Below are 21,090 nucleotides of genomic sequence, written 5' to 3' on the forward strand. Positions count from 1 at the left end.
CAAATCTACATCGTGCTTTGCGAATTTAGGGTTTTTTAGTGTCGATTTCTACTGGCCTATATAGCATTTTTCTCTACGTTATTTATTGACACAGACTAATAATAATATACTACGTATACGTTATTGAGATGATTTCTGGAACAAAATGTTTTAACTATGTTCCTAAATTTTAATATGATAGAATAAGGCCAGGTAAGGCAACCTCAACTTATAACTTAGAGCATATTTGAAGTGAAACTTCTTTATCGGGGTTGGAAAAAAATTTAGTGTAACATTTTTTCGTTACGCGTGACATTTTTCCGTTACGCGCCATCTTTTTCTTATCCCTGCCACGCGTGATTCGACGTATTTCTGTAAATTTGCATATAGTATGTAAATTATTTTTTGAAAAATAAGGTCATAAGAAGTTTCACTTCTTACGTGTGTACACTAGTACACGCACACATTTTTTTTTTGGGAATAGGGAAGCGCTTGACCACAATCTCGCCTGATGTTAAGCTGAGATGTGGTCTAAGATCACCCTTAGCCAATACATGCATATGTGTGCGTGAGCTCGAAATCAATGTACTGAGTGCCGTCTCTTACTATATTACTTGCTCTGTGGTCTAAGATGGAACGCGCTTCTCTAGAAGGTACCTGTTCACTTTACGCTTGAAGACCCCCACTCGTCGTTTGTAGTGTTTTAGTTGGTCAGTAGTGTTATTTGTGAGTGTAGTTTGTTTTATTTAGTCTTGAATAGTTTTTTAATGATTTGCTAAATAGCGTCATCACGCTGGATAGTCAATGAAACAATTATTATTGTAAGCACTTGAAATATTCCTCCTAATGGTAGTGGTAATGGTACTTTAGTCGTAATAAAGACAGAGAAAAGAGCAATAACAATGTTTAACAGTTAAAGAAATACTTTTTCCATAGTTGTAATATACAGGGTGTCCCACTGTTGGTATACTAAGCTCAAAGGAGGTTATAGTTTTGCATACGCTGAGTACGTAAAAAATAGATGAGTTCTTAAAACTCTATGTGTACACCCAAGAAGCTTATTGCTTGAAGCTTATTATTAGCTTGGCAAGTTAGGTGTGAAAGGGATAAAAAACATACAGGCGTCATTCAACGTCATATTTTCTTGTTACAAGTTAATGGTCATAGTGCAATCTCCAGTGTATTAGATATAAGCTTCTTGTGTACACCCATAACAAGCAACCCGCCCAGCTTTGCTACCAGCTTAAGATTATGTTTTCATAGACAAAATGCTCACATTAGCGAAGCGGTATATGCCGGCTGCGCGAAACTCGAGAAAAAAACATGGATTTTCAGGAAAAATTTAGCAAAAATTTTTTGATGCAATTTTGTTGTTTAAGCATTTTTACGTGATCAGTGTATGCAACAAGTCCCTTCGCGCTCAGTATACCAATACTGGGACACCCTGTATAATGGACAAATTCAAAAACTACGTTGATTTTGAAAAATGTAATATTCCTGATGACTGTAAAATATTTTCTTATTAACTATTTTATTTTAAATTTGGTGTTTGCTTTTTCACGTTGGCAATGGGAGCAGGATGATACACCTTATAAAATGAATAAAACACAATTGTTTGAGAAAAAAATATTTTATTTTCTATATATACAAAAACACGCTGGCAGTGTCTGTAATAAATACTACAAAAGTCAATAATTGCACTTCGCTGGACGGACAGGACGATCACAAACATACCACAACATATTATAATTATTATACTAAATCACTTAATTTTAACAATTTTCATCACGTACAAGAATTTAATTTAAAAATGATAGTATAATTTCATCGAAGAACGAAGCGATATCATATAATTTAGGTGCGAACTACATCTTTTGAAAACTAAAGAAAATCTAATATTTATCACTTTTTATTACATATTTCTATTTTGTGTAATAATTGTGTAAAAATCAAGTTGATAAAATAACCTAATACAATAAAAGCTATAACTGTAATAGAAAAAACATTGAAGTAAATACATTAAATCATGCACGTTTTTAAAGCATAAAAATATAACATAAAAAAAGAAAAAAAAATTAAAATAGCACATTTCACATGAACCGTACCTTTAAGGTAACAATTAAAAACGCTCAAAATAAAAATATATCTCGTTGGAAGATCTAAAATAAAAATGGTAATGGCATTACATTTGTTCAATGAACATTTGGACCCGGAGTTAATAAATAATAATTCACATAAAAAAAATACATGTAATTACTCCAAATTTTAACGAGACAAATGCGCTAAAACTTTGAGAAGTAGAGACTTAATAATTATTTCTAGTTTTTTTGATTGTGTTCATAAATAATAATATGAATTCCGATTAAAAACTCCGGATCTTATACTGCTTACAAGAGATCTAATTTTATAAAAATACGGTGGTAATTAATAAACTTAACACTAAATTATTTTATAATTCGCCAATAACGAAAAGCTGCCAAATGCAAAAATCTAAAATTCATTTATGAATAAAAAAAAATCCTAATAAAAATGACGGAATAAAATAGCAATAAGATTTAGAATCAAAATTAGAAAATTAATTACTTAATAATATAATAAATCTGTAGAAGGGTCAATTCTGTACATTGAAAATATTGAAGAAATAAATAGCAGGGGGTGTTACTGGATCGATACCAAACCCAAATATGTGATTAAAAAAATTTTTGTCTGTCTGTCTGTCTGTCTGTCTGTATGTGAAGACATCACGTGAAAACTAACGGTTCGATTTCGATGAAACTTGGTATAATTATACCTTATTATCCTGGGCGTAAAATAGGATACTTTTTATCCTGAAAAAATACGTAGAAAAAAAATAATCTTAATTTTTCGTTGTTCTGTAGAACCGCGAACACACGTTGGGTATTATTATAGGCCTAGCTGTATTTGGGTCCAATAGATATTTATAAGATGTTATTGTCAGAGTTACTCAAAATGGAGAAATAAACCATCCACGCGAAGACCGACATCTGCGCGGACGGAGTCGCGGGCGGAAGCTAGTTACTTAATATGCGCATTTTGTTTATTCAACTAACATATTTAAAAACTAATGGTCACAATAATTTTTAATTATAATGGAAAAAAATAAAAATGTTAAACTTCCAATAAGATTTGGCTAGGGAAAAAGTTAAAATATATTCATGTGTTCACAAACAATTTAAAAATAAAAATAAAATTGCAATCTTTTTTCTGAAACAGTACATTTACAAATTTTTTATAAACAGTGATCTAAGGCACTCCATCAACGTTTTTAGTCCTGGTTATGGTCGAAAACCTCTACATTTTTAGATGAAAAACTTTGTTTTCAAAGAGGTTTATATCATTTTTTTCTGAAAAAATCCACTCCAAGTAGGTTTTACTACTTATATATTTTTTCTAAAACACTATTAAACAGATTAAACAGTTGTCTGTGGCACTCCATCAACGAGTTTGGTCCTCGACCGTGCTCTGGGCACGGGGGAGATGCCTCTTGGATCTGGCTTTCTGGAAACTTCCTTGAGCGATATCGCAGACTCTGTGGACGCTTCTGATGGCGCGCGGGACGATTGGATTGTGGCTGGTTGGCTTATCTGGAAGAATAATTTTTCATTTAGGAAAAAGATAGTGTTTGCCGAGCACACGTGTCAAAAGTGGACCTTCTTTGACAAGATTCAAAGATACCAAAATCGTCTTACTCCATGATATTGCCATGACGCGACCATGAAATTTTACTATCAAAGAAGTTTCACTTCATAAAATTAATTTGTGTGGGTTTCGCATTCGAGTGATCTATATATCGACTTTCGGCGATTTAATAATATTGAAATATGTTTATCTTAACTAATATTGAAGTTTTTTGTTTTAGCATTGAACTCACAAACTAATCGATCTATTTTTTACATAACAAAGCGTCATTTTTACCAAGTAACATAGGAAATATTTTTTATTAATATCAAAAATGCATACTTATAAGGAAAGAAAAACAAAATATTTATTAAGAAAATACTGAATTAAAAGATCTCTATCTCTTGGTTTTATGTATTATAGACGCAAATTAACACTTCATAAAGAGTGTAAATTTCAATTAACGTAACACTTATTCTTATTATTTATACATTAAAAATAATAAATAACACACCGTTCTAGTCATAGTCTGTGGTGTCTGCGGTGTTTTCACGGGCACATCTCTATACTCGTATATATTGTCTCTGGAGCGAGTCGTGTTGTCTATGCCGCTGTCTAGTTCGGGCACGATAAATATGTCGCCGTTGTAGAATCGGTCGGTTTCTCTGTTGAGACAAAAATATAGTTAAATACTTTTAATAATGTTAATAAATATGTAAAGGTGCATAAATAAAAATAAATTATGTTTATAATATAAGTTGCATGTCTTCGTAACAAGTAGTAAAGTAAGAAAAGTGAAGTTTTTTATTTGTTCCTTTGAGATAAAAAAAAAATATAGAAAAAGAAAGTGCGTTAATAATAATTATATGTACTAACAAAAATCTGTTTATATACACTAGCGGTCCGCCCCGGCTTCGCCCGTGGTACATATTTCGCAATAAAAGGTAACTATAGTCCTTTCCACCTAGGATGATTTCTGTGACACATCGATTTTTGACACGTGTAGAGATGTCGGTTACTGAAATCGTATCAATTGTTTCCGATAATCGATAATATTCTAATATGGAAATGAAATCGATTTGAATAAAGTAGCAAAATTAGTTTTTTCGGCATTTCGCCAACAATTAACTAAGGAAACTTAGTAAACAACAGCAACTAAAAGTCAACAATAACAATTAGTAAAAATAACAGAATACCACGTAAAGTGTCAATATAAAAATGCAACTTGTATACAAGGCTGACGCACTCGTACAGACGATTGACTCGATTGACAAACGATCACAAGATGGGCGCCGATTATATGATTTTCCAACTCTATGATTTTTCAACGATCCATTTCATGTACACGAATTGCGTAGGTATTATATTTTTGTGTTATTTTATTTTATTTTTCATTATATTAAACTAAACAATACTGTTTTTGATTTATAAGCTTAAGATGTTTCATTTTTATATTTTTGGTAATAATGCCGCCATAAAATAAAAATATTATGCACTAAAATTATTTTGACTTTTTAAACATAAAATACGTAATTCGGAACAGGATGAAGTGTCACAGGAATCATCATAGGTGAAAAGGACTATAGCCTATGTTTTTTCTCAGGGTCTAAAGATTATCTGTACCAAATTTCACCAAAATCGGTCCAGTAGTTTATGCGTGAAAACCATACATACATACATACATACAAACCTTTCCTCTTTATAATATTAGTATAGAAAAACGTGCATACAAAGGCAAACGTTTTTCTTATTTACATAGAATACGTGTTATGAAATTAAATCATATGTGGAATCAAATACTAAGTAAAGTGTGTGTTGGATAAAGGCGGGTGCACAATAAGCGTTACTATATTAGTTTACATACATGGCCGGTAATAGTTTCCATTTTGGTGGTATAGCCCTGTTAATAACATATTCAATTTGATATTTTTGGTTTTATGGCATTCAAATGCTTTATAAATATAAATTTATAAAGAATAGAAAAAATTCAATCACGAGGTTTGACTCGAACCCGCATCCTTTCACGCCAATGTTCGAGTCCCGCCTCGTGATGGATTTTTTTCTATTCTTTATAAATTTATAAACATATTCAATAATTATAATACATACATAATAAAAAACAGTTAGTTCGAAATGATAATTAAATATTTAAAAATGTTAGTTACACAAAAATAGTTAACACGATTTCGGACTTCTTCTTTGACATACTGAAATTACAGAACTGTAATAATAAACTGTAAGATACATTTAATAATTAATTGACTAATCCCTACTTTTACTTTTAATGAAAATAGTATTGTTATTATATTATATGGAGATAGTTTTAAATTAAAAAAACATGACATAGATATAGGATTTCAAAAAATGTTAAAAATTAGTAGTGAGACAAAATGCAAATTTATGTTGTGTACATTACCATATTTGCCTGGTTTGACACAAAATCAATATAAATTTATCTATAATATTAACTTGAAATTATATAATTTAACAAATCATCATAGTGATGCATTTATATATTTTGACATAAATTCTTGTATTAAATCTTTTTGTTTGACAAAGAATACAGTGTATCTGCCATTTAGATATAAGAGAGAACTTGCTATGTTAATAGCATATAAAATTATTAACCAGTCTGGTACATGTTTAGTATCAGACCCTGGATCTACTATAATTTTATGTAGTAGTAATTATATACATCAACCTAGTTTAAGTGTTGACAGACAATCTAGCCCTAAGCTAGATTTAAACTAGTTTATAAGACAACAGCTAAGCAGTCTTTTTCTATTGTGCATCAAAATATTCAAGGCTTGGCTAGCAAATTATTAGAAATAGAATTATTTTTAAATCATAATAGAATTAAAATATTTTGTGTAACAGAACATTGGCTTAAACAATGTCAGTTGTTAATAAATATTGATAATTATAAATTAAAAAGTATATACTTTAGAACAAACGCTATTCATGGAGGTTCTCTTATTTTTGTACACAATAGTTTAAAATGCAAGGAACGAACTGACATTGTTAGCCTTTCTGTAGAACGGACCATTGAACTGTCCTGTGTGGAGCTGGAGCGTTATATTATTGTTTGCGTTTATAGACCCCCTTCCAGTGACTATAATATGTTTGAGACAGTCATGGAAGAAATATTAAAGCGTTTAAGTAGGAGTAAAAAAAAAGTTATAGTATGTGGTGATTTTAATATTGATATACTTTTACAAACACAAACGGCAACACGAATTGTTAATTTGTTTCAGTCATTTAATCTGTATAAACTTTTTAATGAACCCACACGAATCACACCTACTTCTGCAACCTGTATTGATAATATATACTGCGACTGCAACTGTTTAGAGAAAAATATTCTCAATACACTCACTTCGGATCACTGTGGCCAGAAAGTAGTTTTTGAATGGGATTGTTTACCTGAATTTAAAAGAATTAATGTTAGGCCTATAACTAAAAAAGGCATTAATAAATTTAGAGATAATATTAATAAAAGCCTGCCCGTACTGAATGATCAATCCTGTCATAATAATCCTTGTGAAATGTTTAAAAATCTTTTTAATTTAGTGCATAATGAATTTGAAAAAACATTTAAAGTTAAATCTTTAAATATTACCAAGGATTTACCATTTAGTAAATGGGCGACACCTAGCATACATAGGTGTAGGATCGTTCTTTATGAGTTATATGGTATGAAGCAATATAATAAAGACCCATCTTTTCTTAGTTATGTTAGAAATTACTCAAAAACTTTTAAAATTGTTTGTTTTACTGCGAAGCGTTTGTATATCAGAGATAAAATACGCGACTCCGATAATAAAGTTAAAACAGTTTGGTCTATTATTAATGGTGAAATGGGTAAAAGCAAATCAAGTAATACCATAAAACTTGTTAATAATGGCATGGTTATTGACAAAAATGCTGATGTTGCGCTTGCATTTGAAGATTTCTTTAGTAGTGTCCCTGCTAGCATTACTAATAATTTAAATTCGTCTTCAGCACTTGCAGAGACCTTTTTGAGGGACCATGTTGCGGGGTGCAGCACATTATTTGAATTGCGACACGTAACTGCTAATGATATTGTTACAGCCTTTAAGACACTAAATTTAAAAAATACTTGTGATCTTTGGGGAATGTCCGTAAATTTAGTTAATAATATAATAGAAAATATTGCGAACAATTTAGCTTTTATATTTAATAAGTGTTGTGACTATGGTACATTTCCTAATTTATTAAAGCTTAGTAAAGTTATACCTCTATTTAAGAAAGGCGATCAAGAAGACTGTAACAACTATAGACCTATCTCGATTTTACCAACATTAAGTAAGGTATTCGAAAAGTTAATATTAAACCAATTGACTAGTCACTTTGCATCTAATAATTTGCTGCACACCAAACAGTTTGGTTTCACAAAGGGGCGCTCAACCACAGATGCTGGAGTTGCACTACTAACACATATATATAAGGCATGGGAAAACTCAAAAAATGCTTTGGGGATATTTTGTGACCTCTCCAAGGCATTTGACTGCGTTGAACATTGTACCTTATTGCGTAAACTTAATCACTATGGGATTAAAGGACAAGCTCAGAACCTCATAGCCTCATACCTGCATGATAGGATACAAACTGTAGTTGTTAATGGAGAACGTTCTAGCGGTGCGTCAATTAACATTGGTGTTCCACAGGGATCTATTTTAGGACCCTTCTTGTTCTTGGTATATATCAATGATCTACCTTATTATTTACAGGATAGGTGTGAAATAGTTCTGTTTGCAGATGATACCTCATTAATATTTAATGTGGATAGGCATGACCCAAATGTTGACGAAGTGAACAGTGCTCTTTTACACATATCCGACTGGTTTACTGCTAATAATTTATTATTAAATGCCAAAAAAACAACTTGTGTTGAATTTTTACTACCAAACGTTAAAAAGTTAAGCAGAAATATTACCTTGAACGGGGAGGTATTACACCCTACAGAATCGACTGTATTTCTTGGGTTAACATTGGACGAGAAACTACAGTGGGGAGCCCATGTCAACACCGCTGCAGGTAAGCTCAGTTCAGCAGCATATGCAGTCCGAAAGGTAAGGCATCTCACCGATGAAGATACAGCTAGACTGGTTTATTTCAGCTACTTTCATAGTATTATGTCCTATGGAATTCTACTATGGGGCAGGGCAGCAGATATAGAAACTATATTTATCTTACAGAAAAGAGCCATTCGTTCTATATATAATTTACGTGCTCGGGACTCACTAAGAGATCTCTTTAAGAATACTGGTATCCTTACTGTACCATCACAGTATATATTTAATAATATTTTGCATGTACACAAAAACGCCGACTTACACACAAGAGTAGGAGATAGACACTGTTATGGCACAAGGAACAGAAATAGAATTGAAATGCCATTTTTCCGATTAGCTAAAGTTAAAAATTCATTTATGGGTCAAGGTATACGCTTTTACAATAGAATTCCTCATAATATTAAAGAGTTTAGTAGTTCTAAATTTAAAACTTATATAAAAAATGTACTAGTTCAGAGAGCGTACTACAGTATTCAGGAATATATGGACGATAAAAACCCATGGAGGGTTGTCGCGTAAAAACCACAGGACAGTTCTTTGGCATGTTATTACAATACTTATATGTTGTTACATATGTATTTTGTAAAATTGTAAAACTGACATGATTTAAAAGAGCAACTATGGAGTTTCTTGCCGGTTCTTCTCCGTAGATACTGCTTTCCGAATCGGTGGTAAATTTTAAAATATGTAATGACGTTTCAAAAGTGCTTCTTTAAGAAGTCTAATTGAATAAATAAATGTTTGAGTTTGAGTTTGAGTTTGGAGTATTTAGATAGTTAGATATGTAATTTAAAATAGCTATGTTATTGAAATTCGTGCTTCGCCTATCCTAACTAATTTGGATCTTTTCTTAATTATTTAGCTAGATTAACTAATTTTTTATGATTAATGGATAAGGATTTTCTGATCACGTCAATATACAGAAATAATAACCTACCTCTTAGCATTTCTCCAAAGCATACAGCACACGACTAATAATACGATCAGAAGCAGACAAGCGCTGGATACAGTCCAGAAGGCTATTTGTAAAGGCTGTTTTGGCTCCCACCAGTACTGGAAATTAAGAATAATATAAATTAAGAACCTATATAATAAAAGAATCACCAAATGTTTTGCTAAGTGTAATTCTCGAGAAAAGCCAGCCTTACTCGAGTTTATTCAGATAATATTTTTAATATTTTTGTTAAAATAGGGTAGAACATCTACTGGCGCAGCTACTTATATATTTTTATGATTTTAATAATGATTTTCATAGATACGTCGCAAGTATATATAGGTCTACCAGAATCTGATGGCATATTTATATCTAGGAAATAAAAGATTTTCATGTGGCAACTTATTTGACAAGTATCAAATTGGTTGTCAAATTATTTGTCTTTTTTGCAGTTGATAAATAATTTTTAGGATTTAGTCTAAAAAATCTTCGAAAATGTCGAAAAAGCCGCTATGATCACAAGCAAGAGATGTTGTTTATAATGTGTATAGAAAAATATTTGATGAAGAAGGGTCAAACACATCACAATTTTCAATTTAGAAGATTTTATTGGTAAATTGGACTTACCCGCTTTGATACTTTCAATTAAAAAATATTATATGTATGTAACTATAATATTGTTTGTTGATTGGAATATAATTTTATGAAAACTTATTACAGGAGTTTCCAATACGGCTATTCGTCAAGTTCAAGCTGTCCAAGTTAATTTTATAATGTGTGTATCTGTTAATACCTACGAAAATAAATTTACATAGTTTTATTTTATTTTATAAAAAAATTATAAGTAGTCTAGTTTTCTATCGATATAACATTGATATTTTCACATGGCATAATGATAATGAACATACAAATATAGGTATGTGTAAATAATAATATGTATTACCTGTATAAAAGTAATATGTATATTATACATGTAAGTATGCACCTCCATAATTTTAAGTGGATATCTCATTATTAAGTACAGTATTGTCCACTTATGTAATGTGACTAATGATATTGAGAACAAACTAAAAAATAAGCAGTATCAAGATCGTTCAGTCCATTTTCCCTAGGGTTGCACACTCAAAATTTTGATTTCCCTAATTGCCATCAGATTCTGGTTTACCTATACTTGCTGATCGTATTGATTAGTTTGGTGACAGTACCGTTTTAGATTTCATTATGAACAATAATCCTTACCGACGTAGGTACTATTTGTTGAAATCGGTTTGGTCCTTTCATATTTTATCGTATTCATTTTTAATAAGGATTTTGACTATTCAAAACTAGTTTAATAAATAGATGTTTAATAAACATTCGTTACCGTTATCGATATGTATCACGATACCGGTGTTAATGTTATCTATCACATCACAATAAGCAGTACAATTCTGTAACAATTCTAGAAGGCTAGCTGTATCTGTCGGTAATTCAGTTATCCGTCGTGTTCAAAAGTGAACCCAGTTTTCTCGCTACGTTACCGGTACCAAAACCGTTTCAGATAACGATACCAATACCGTTACCAATACCGGTATCAACACCGGTATCTCACCTCAGTGATCGGCGGGTATGTAGGCACGAAGCGGCCCACAACATGGGGCAGGTACACGGTCCAGAAGGCCAGCTCCGTCTGCCGGTAGTTCAGTTGTCTGTCGTGTTCAGAAGTGAACCCAAGTTTTTTTAGCTACGTTACCGGTACCAATACCGTTACAGATACCAATACCGATACCGGTATCAACACCGGTATCTCACCTCAGTGATCGGCGGGTAGGTAGGTACGAAGCGGCCCACAACATTGGGCAGGTACACGGTCCAGAAGGCCAGCTCCGTCTGCCGGTAGTTCAGCTGGATGCTCGAGTTGAAGGTCGTGTTCAGGTTCAGGTAGCGCAGTTGTCCAGCTTCAGCCACTTCGAAGTGCATGCCCAGGATGCGGGAACGGGTTGGGTTGCTGCAATGTAGTGTTTGTGATAAGGTTAGATGTTCTGAGATAGCATTTAACTATAAAATATCTATATAACCAGTTAAATAAGAAATATAATAAGTTGTTGAATGGCTACACTGGTTAATCATAATTATTCTTGTACAAATTGCATTCAAACATCATTCCAACCGCCTCATTCCTTAACAACTCTTATATTATGTAAAATAACATTTGAAAATACGACAAAATTTAAAAATAAGCTGATTTTGCGATACTGAATAAATTATTATTTTATTTAATTTATAATTTTGAATTTTATCAAATTGCTTAAATTACATACACGATGTCATATTATTTTTATTGTTTTTCATTCAATTACAGGTTCTAAAAACATTAAAATCCATATATAATTTAAGCGCGTCACACACGGTGAAGATACTATAATATTTTATCTTAAGATACTGTTATATTTTATACTAGCTTCCGCCCGCGACTCCGTCCGCGCGGATGTCGGTCTTTGTGTGGATGGATTATTTCTCCATTTTGAGTAACTCTGACAATGACATCTTATAAATATCTATTGGACCCAAATACGGCTAGGCCTATACGCAACGTGTGTTCGCGGTTCTACAGAACAACGTCTATGGATAAAACTGAAAAATTAAGATTAATTTTTTTCTACGTATTTTTCCAGGATAAAAAGTATCCTATTTTACGCCCAGGATAATAAGGTATAATTATACCAAGTTTCATCGAAATCGAACCGGTAGTTTTCACGTGATGTCTTCACATACAGACAGACAGACAGACAAAAATTTTTTTAATCACATATTTGGGTTTGGTATCGATCCAGTAACACCCCCTGCTATTTATTTTTTCAATATTTTCAATGTACAGAATTGACCCTTCTACAGATTTATTATATGTATAGATAGATTACAGTAACTTAACGCATCCGGTATCAGCGTTCGGACCATCATTTTTCTTTTTGTCATTGCGTACTAAGACTCCTGTAGAACCGCCATCCTGTTACAAATGACCCACAAAATTTCGCGTCATTTGTAACAGGATGGCGGTTCTACAGGGGTCTTAGTACGCAATGACAAAAAGAAAAATGATGGTCCGAACGCTGATACCGGATGCGTTAAGGGGGCGCATAAAGCAAAATAACCAATCTTCTATTAGATGATACGTGTAATATGCAAGACCAAATCTAAAAAATAAAATATATATCAAACTAGATGATATGTTCAACGATTTTTTTATCGAGTAAATTTTAATATTTTATGTTTTTGATTAAACAGAATCGTTGAACATATCATCTAGTTTGATATATAGGTATTTTATTTTTTAGATTTGGTCTTGAATATTACACGTATCATCTAATAGAAGATTGGTAATTTTGCTTTATACGCACCCTTAACCCTTAAAGTCACTTCGTATATAATACTATACATCATACTTTCAAAAATTCTACTAGATTTATTTATGGTTGTAGAATCCGTTTTTTGAGCAATTTGATATTTTTGAACGTTTCTTCAACTGTCAATAACTAAAAACTGTGGCTTTCAATGTCAATTTCGAATAATTGGTGAAAAATAACCGACAAGATGCGTCCGCCAGTTTCTTCCAAGGTAAGATTTAAAAATTAAAAATGTTTTGAACGCTATTTATGGGTGTTTGTTGAAAAGTATGGCTTGCCAAAGTGTTATTCTAAAGGTTTATTGCATAAATAAAGGGCTGTGCACGGTATTATGCATTTTTTTAACGTTTTCTTTCTATGTATAGCATACTATACATCGCTACCATAGCACTGATCTAACATTTTTTTGTTATGTATAGAATAATATACACTGCTACTGAAGAGACGACAATGTATTTTATATTTATATGTAAATTTATACGTAAAATCAAAAATTATACGCACTGTATTTTATTTATTTTACATCGGTTTTATTGTTTATTGTTGTGGTTTGCATGACTGCTATTTTTGCTTTGTTTTAGACTGCTTCCAATGAAAGGACCAAACGAATTTTAGCGTTAGTCCCCGCAAGAGATGCTGGGTCAGATGCTAGCGATGGATCCAGTAGTGACGACGAATGTAAAACTCCGCAAAGCTCACCTGCGCCTTCAGTATATGCTTCATTTGAGAGGCTCAACATTTGTGAAAGTTCTGATCACACAGACTTTACCGATAACAAAATTGACCGAGAGATAGAATCTTCCGTTTTAGTTCAAGATCAATTTCAAGCTCCTCTTACGCCGGTCCTTGATGAAGACGTGTTTCCAAGTCCCTCCCAATGTAATTATGAAGCTTGGGAATTCCCCCGAATACGGGCTTGGGAACCATACGACAGAATAGATTGAAACATGCTACTGGCAAATTAAGTACTTACAGATAAGACCCTGAAAAAAAAAAGGAAGAGGAGCATTCAGCCAAGTAGATTGCAACAAAAACAAACTCAGTATAGTAAAGTGGTTCTTACGTACACATTATAAAAAATTAAAAGGTTCAGTAAAGAGTCTAAAACTCGAGTAGATGTCACCTGTCCACAAGTAGTAAAGCACTACAACCGCAATATGGGTGGAGTCAACTTAGCGGATATGTTGATAGCACTCTATCGCACTGGCATCAAATCCCACCATTGGTATATGAACATCTTTTCCCAACTTTTAGATATATGCATAAATAACGGGTGGTTATTGCGTCGTAGACACGACAAAATGGGGAATGTCATGATGAAGAAAGACCATTTGAAAGAATTTAGGTATGAAGTTTTTATGGGACTGTTGAAGAGAGATAGAGAAGTTGCTGTAAGAAATGTAGAATCTGTATCGCAGAAAAATAAAATAAAGAAACTGGTAGCCGAGAGGCCTAGTGACCAAGTACGATATGACAAATTTGATCACTGGCCACAGTTGACCGGTTATCAGCGGTGTAAATACTGTAAAATTGGTCAAGCCAGTACTATGTGCACAAAATGCAAAGTACATTTGTGCTATGTTAAAAATAGAAACTGTTTTTTGGCTTATCATACGAAACAATAAAAAGCACAATGTCTAGTATACTATACATTGTCAAAAATAGTCAGTTTGTACTAGGAGTAGCATTGTATGGTATTCTATACATATGATTTTTCCAAAAATACAATATTGTAATTTTTTTTATTGTCATAACTATGTCTTTTTTATAAGTAATAAACAAATTAAACTCATATTTTTTGGTTTTATTCACATCATATACCTTGCGACTTTAAGGGTTAAGATTAGGGCATGCACCCGGGTTTACCCGGTTCCGAAAAACCCGGGTAAACCCGGGTTTTTTAATGATCTTGAGAACCGGGTCTGAATAGTATGAAACCCGGTTCTCCCGGTTCCGACCAAAATATTAAAATATAAAGTATTATTTATATTTTGCTGCATTATTTTAGCAAATTTATTGTATCTGGCAACGTCAGACTCACGTGCATCGCGAATTTTCGTGCCACGCCTCAAGCGTGGCTCTGATTGGTTGTCCAACCTTAGATGCTATAAGTTTCCTACGGTTGTATTACCAAAAAAAAAAATAATTAGGCTTCGAAAATGACAAAAATTAGGCTACAGAAATATTTTTATTAGATTTGTCGTGAATTTGAAGAGCTGTTGATTTTACTGTTTCATATATCCAGTCATGTTTTTGTTTTTGGTATCAAGCTGAAATTTATATCGAATACTCAAGTCTTCGGTCCCTTTTATGTGAAAAAGTCAAACTCACAAGCAACGCATCAAAAGATACAGCCGTAAATGCTGAAAATTTTCGCAAATTTCGACATTCGCATGGGACCCAAAACCTACAGCTGGGTACTTTTCATGAACATTGAACACAGAGACTTTAAATTTGGCAAAAGTAACGTCTTATAACACAGATAAAGGAAAAATTGCTAGATACATAAATTTTAAAGTTACAACATTATAAAAAATAGGTTTGTTCGGAGCCCTCGGAGCGCGGGTCCGACTCGCACTTGGCCGGTTTTTTGCTTTACAGTTTTCAGTTAATGAATAAGGTTTAAGTTTATATGTGATATTATGATAACAAGGTACTTTTATAAGACTGATAAATAAAGAGAAGTAGTGAAATTTTGTTTCTTTATTAATTTAATAAAATAAGAAACAAGCCGCGTAAAATAAAAGGCCCATCAGGTACTTTTACAGTTACTTTTGTTAAATTTCGTATTTTTTTCCGAAGTATTATAGAAGAACCGGGTAACCCGGTTCTACCCGGTTCTGAGCTCGATTTGGAACCGGGTTTCAGAAACTTGGAACCGGACTCGGTTCTGCATGCCCTAGTTAAGATACTGTAATATAAAATATAACAGTATCTTAAGATAAAATATTATAGTATCTTCACCGTGTGTGACGCGCTTAAATCTTTACTTCACACTTTCCAACTTACCCATATCTCGCAAAATCCGCGTACGCCTTCATAAAGAAATGACTCATGTTCCTATCATTCGGCGTCCAAGCTTGCCGTTCGATTCTGTGCCTTGTGGGGAAGAACTCAGGGTCCATAAACGGTGCACCAGCTAGGAGATAATGTTCCACATTATGTGAGTATTGTCTCCATTGCGGCCATCGGAACGCTTCCACTGTTGTATTCATCACGTACATGTAGACTGGGACCTTTTGTTCCAGGAGGAGTTTCACCATTTTGTCTGTCGGTGCTCGGTATAGGAAGTCTGAGAGGAGCTGGGGAGAAATTTAGATGTTAGTTGTTTATTTAGAAGCCATACTTGTTTTAAACAACTTACTAGCTGCTCCGCGCGGTTTCACCCCCGTGACTTCTCTCCCGTTGATCGTAGCGTGATGATATAATATATCCTATAGCCTTCCTCGATAAATGAGCTATCTAACACCGAAAGAATTTTTCAAATCGGACCGAGATTAGCGCGTTCAAACAAACAAACAAACTCTTCAGCTTTATAATATTAGTATAGATGAGAGTTATTATGTACAAGCCGAAGCGGAAACAAATCAAATATCTTGTTATTAGCCTTTGTACAGACTTAAAATACATATTACTGTAGGTCACATATCTTCCATGTACCTATGTTATAAAAAACGATTGCGTATTGAGAGTTCATTTTAAAATATTGTTCTAGAAATCAATTAAAAATTAAATACTCATTAGATTTACATTATAATTAATGAATTTAAAGAGCGCCAAATTGGGTTACATCTGGAACCCGCTAATTAATATAAGTACGTAATGCAGTGGTATCTTGATACGAATTTATGAAGTATGAAGATATAATAAAGTTAATATTGAAAAAATATACCTATAACAGCAAATGTTGTTAGAAGGAAAGGTAGACTATTTATTGACTAACATAAGTCAATGAAAATTTTCTAAGTATATTTTTGCCTGAGCAATATAATTAATATTATAACAAAAGGCCTTTTCAAAGATTTTTAGAGAAAATAGTACTGATCTAATTACATAAAAATCCATACTAATATTATAAATGCGAAAGTAACTCGGTCTATCTGTTACTCAATCACGCCTAAACTACTGAACCAATTTTCAGTTCAAAGGTATGGAGATATTTTGATACCCGAGAAAGGACATAGGCTACTTTTTATCCCGGGAAAATGACGCAAACCCGGAAATCCCAAGGGAACGGGAACTATGCGGGTTTTTCTTTGACTGCGCGGGCGAAGCCGCGGGCGGAAAGCTAGTGATGTATAAATGTTTGTTTTATTTGTACTTCCCGACTAATTTATTGCCTAATGACTAGTTAGTTAAACTTTGCGGGAGCGATTTGACTTTTTTTAAAAAAAAGAAATAAAATAAAATTAAAATTAAACTTATTTAATTACTTAACTATAACAAGTGGACGATTTGGAGTCACAAATGTTAATGCCAGAATTACATGCAATGATACAATCGATACCTTATTACGAAACAAATGTTTTTCAATAACTGCTATGCTTATGTTAAATTGCAAGAACTCTCCGGTGGTCTTGCTGAGGCCAGCGGAAAGCTATTGCTCAACCTAACACAGAGGGTTGGGGTGGATGCGTAACTCCTCCCTCCTTAAGTGCGAAATTATCGGTTTGTTCATTTTTAATAACTATCCGATGATTTCGCAGACATGTTACATTTAATATCTTATAACGAAGTAAGTAAAGTAAAAATAGAATTACAAGTACAAAGATTAAAAATAGAGACGTATAGCCTAAAGTAGCACTGAATCTAAAATTTCTTTCACTGTTAACCATTTCACTATCACTGAACACTGATTGCTTTAATATCGTTGACATATATTTAACTTCGTCCAAGTTGATGCCTCGCATATTGAGTACACGTGTACTGGATAATATTGGAGTTCTATTCACAGGTAATTGCGGCAAAACTATAATTTTCGTTGGTTCCACAGGATCATTCTCAGTGATTACTTGGTGAGGGCGAATCGTTATATTCTGGATCTCGATGCTACATGGTTCGTCGATGGTCATTATGTATGTGCCCACGACAGGATATTTGCTGACATCACCATTGCAAATTTGAGTCAGAGTATTTCTGTATTTTGAGAAAAGTATCCAACTTATAGGTGTGATTCTTTGAATTCTTACATTCTCTATATTGATTAGCTGTTGTTTGCAGTGCATTGGATTTCCTTCAAATTTAAGCAGTTGTTCTATGCAAGTAGTTTCAGGATATGGCGTTTGATTTTGTTCATCGCATAGAAATTGTTCTCCAGCAGCGAGCGATCGGCACGGTTTTACAATCGGTAAGTATTTCATCCCCTTTGCCAACAGGTAAGGATATTTAGGAAAAATAGAAAAGGTTTTACTATCGGATTCACGGTACATAGGTATAGAGTATAATTTGTAATAGTTATAAGTATAATTATCTGTAATTGGAACCTCCATTATGAACGTAATCTGGTTTTGTTTAATATACGATTTAACATTAATAGTTTCTTCTAGTTTTACTAAATTTGCCTCACTCGCTTTAAACACTAAATTTTCAGTTTGAGATATAAGAATTAAATGTTGCAACAGTTCAGTAGAATTAATAATACTTTGATGTAATATGGATACTTTACTAAATGCTAGAGCAGTCTCTATTTCTCCTAATTTTATAAAAATAGAACGAAAATTACTAACAAATAAATTTAAAAGGCTTACAACATAAGTAGTATAAACCCAATGATTATCCTTAGATGCTAATTCCTTAATCATAGATTCTACAATTTTTAAACGCTTATCTAATATATTAGAATTTTGATTTAAGACTTCAGTAGAATTGATAAAACTATCGAGCATTTTAGATATTAAGGTAATTTTATTTCTAATGATAGTCTGATCGTTTTCAAGTTTAGCTGTAAGTTTATCGTATCTAATTGCGTCACTATAGTCTAAATTTCCCGTTATAATTTTAATTAAGGAACCCAGAGGGTTGAGGATACCTCTTTTGACGCGTTTGTGTGGAACTAACTGTTCGTATTTCTGAACCGTTATGTCGCGAATATATTCAGCGTGATATTTTGCCACTTGAAAATCGTGTAAGTATGAAATATTCTTATTAATTAAACTATCGAATTCACTGTATTTGCTAATAATAAAATTTAAGTCATCATTTATCTTATCTAAATTTAAAACCTTAATTATAGTCCAATAGTCTGTTTGGAGATATGCTTGCCCTTCTTTCACAGGATAAATTCCCGGGTTATGTTGAAGAAGTTGTAGTTGAAGGGCCAGCGCGGACCTCATCACTATCAGCCAACACCACCTGCGGAGGGCGTTTTACATTTTTAATAGGGACCTTAGTCTTCCGTTTACCAATCTCTATCGGTATAACGTTCCTTGAACCTTGTCCTATAACCTTAGCTTTATGGAATCGCGGCTTATCCTTGCTTTTTCGCTTATTAACGTCTTTCGCAAATATAATTTTTCCTGATGGGAGACTGATTTGGTCTTCACCACCTCTCCTATCCTTTACCTTTTGCTTAGTTTCGATCATTTTCTCTGCTAAATGTTTATATAGAATCTTTAAACGTTTTGCATGGTCCTTAACCAATTGCTGTATATAATGCTGCTCGAAATCAGCGTTAAATAAGCTACCTGAATCCGTGTGACCAAATACGACTTCAAAAGGGGTTAAGCCCGTAACTGAATGAATGGAACTATTATAGGCAATAATTGAATACATCATTACTGATGCTGCATCCGTGCATTTCTCTTCATATTTCGCACATCTATAAATTTCACTAATGGTCGAATGTAAACGCTCAATTAATCCCATTGAATTAGGATTATTAGGTGAGCCGATATGAAGCTCAATTTTATGTAAATTCAAAAATTCTTTCATTAGCTCGTTGTTAAATTCACTACCGGGATCTGAACTAATCTTTCTAGGAGTGCCGTAAAATGAAAAATACTTCATGAGTGCACGCACTACCTCTGCCGTTGATCTATTGTCTATTGGAATGGCTTGACCTAACTTACTAAATGCGTCGATAATAGTTAAGTAATAATTTCCTTCTATCTGAAAAATATCAATAAATATTTCTTGGAACGGCGCGTCTTGTGTTTGAGTTAATTGTAAAATAGGTTTAAAGGGATTACGATCATACTTCATTTTACAACACGTTTCACAGGCATTAATAAGGGCTGAAATAGTTTCCTGCATATTGTGCCAAAAATAATTTCTACGTATACTTGCTAGAGTCTCTTTAATACCGCGGTGACACGTTTTGCCTTGATGGTGCTTTATTATAATAGCCTTTTGTTCCTTCTCATCTTCTATAAAAACTACACGCTCCGTACATTCAAATAACAATACTGTATCCTTTCTAAATAATTCTATGACAATGCTAGTGAACTGTTTGCGATGTTCATCATCTTCGAAATAAATGAAATACTTAACCTTTGGTTTAATATACTCTTTTAAAAATTGTTTTACTAGATCCTGGTTATTAGTAGGCAAGAAAACTTCTAAAACCTTTTGCTTTTCACGTGAAAGGTCGTGAACTTGCATTTCGTTCTTAAACCACGTATATACTAAAATTTGATTTGGTTTTGTGTCTATTGCTTCATGTAATATAGGTATACCGGACGATTCTACAATATTAGCTGAATGAACTGTATCCGATTTCGACGTTACAGATGGTGACCTGACTGGGTAGTCACAAGTTCTAGGAGAACTCATCGCCGATAGAGTTTCAGAGTCGGGAATAGATATCGTTTCACTAGAATCGCGTTCTGATATAGTAATTGTACTAGAGTCGTTACGCGTTCTTGGCCTATTGTCTCTATCGTCTATATTAACAACCATAGATTCGTTTTCGTTATCGGAATGCGTAGCGTTAACCCTAATTCTAGACAAAGCATCCGCGTTTAGATTTTGCTTCCCTTTCTTATAAACTATTTCATAATCATAGTCTTGGAGTCGAAGTCGCCAACGAGTCAGTTTACTACTTGTATCCTTTTGAGAGTTA

At 33.1% G+C, this 21,090-nt stretch overlaps 1 protein-coding gene across 2 annotated transcripts in view; it reads right to left on the reverse strand.

The window, feature by feature from the left end:
• Window positions 1-1,590: 1,590 nt before the first annotated feature.
• Window positions 1,591-21,090, reverse strand: part of Gli (carboxyl ester lipase-like protein Gli) — a 34,200-nt gene continuing 14,700 nt past the window's right edge. The window contains exons 10-15 of one of the 2 annotated variants that reach the window (XM_089696829.1): window positions 16,041-16,333; window positions 11,440-11,635; window positions 9,652-9,767; window positions 5,483-5,518; window positions 4,133-4,283; window positions 1,591-3,584 (exon numbers count right to left, since the gene is read on the reverse strand). In XM_089696829.1, the coding sequence (XP_089552955.1) occupies window positions 3,411-3,584; window positions 4,133-4,283; window positions 5,483-5,518; window positions 9,652-9,767; window positions 11,440-11,635; window positions 16,041-16,333 (966 nt within the window). In that variant the 3' untranslated portion in view covers window positions 1,591-3,410. The remainder of the gene's footprint in view (window positions 3,585-4,132; window positions 4,284-5,482; window positions 5,519-9,651; window positions 9,768-11,439; window positions 11,636-16,040; window positions 16,334-21,090) is intronic. The other variant, XM_089696830.1, reaches the window with a different exon arrangement.

Source organism: Colias philodice, chromosome 6 (assembly GCF_061535455.1).
Source record: "Colias philodice isolate Cphi_HAF_F1 chromosome 6, ilColPhil1 Martin Lab GWU primary, whole genome shotgun sequence".
NCBI lineage: Eukaryota > Metazoa > Arthropoda > Insecta > Lepidoptera > Pieridae > Colias > Colias philodice.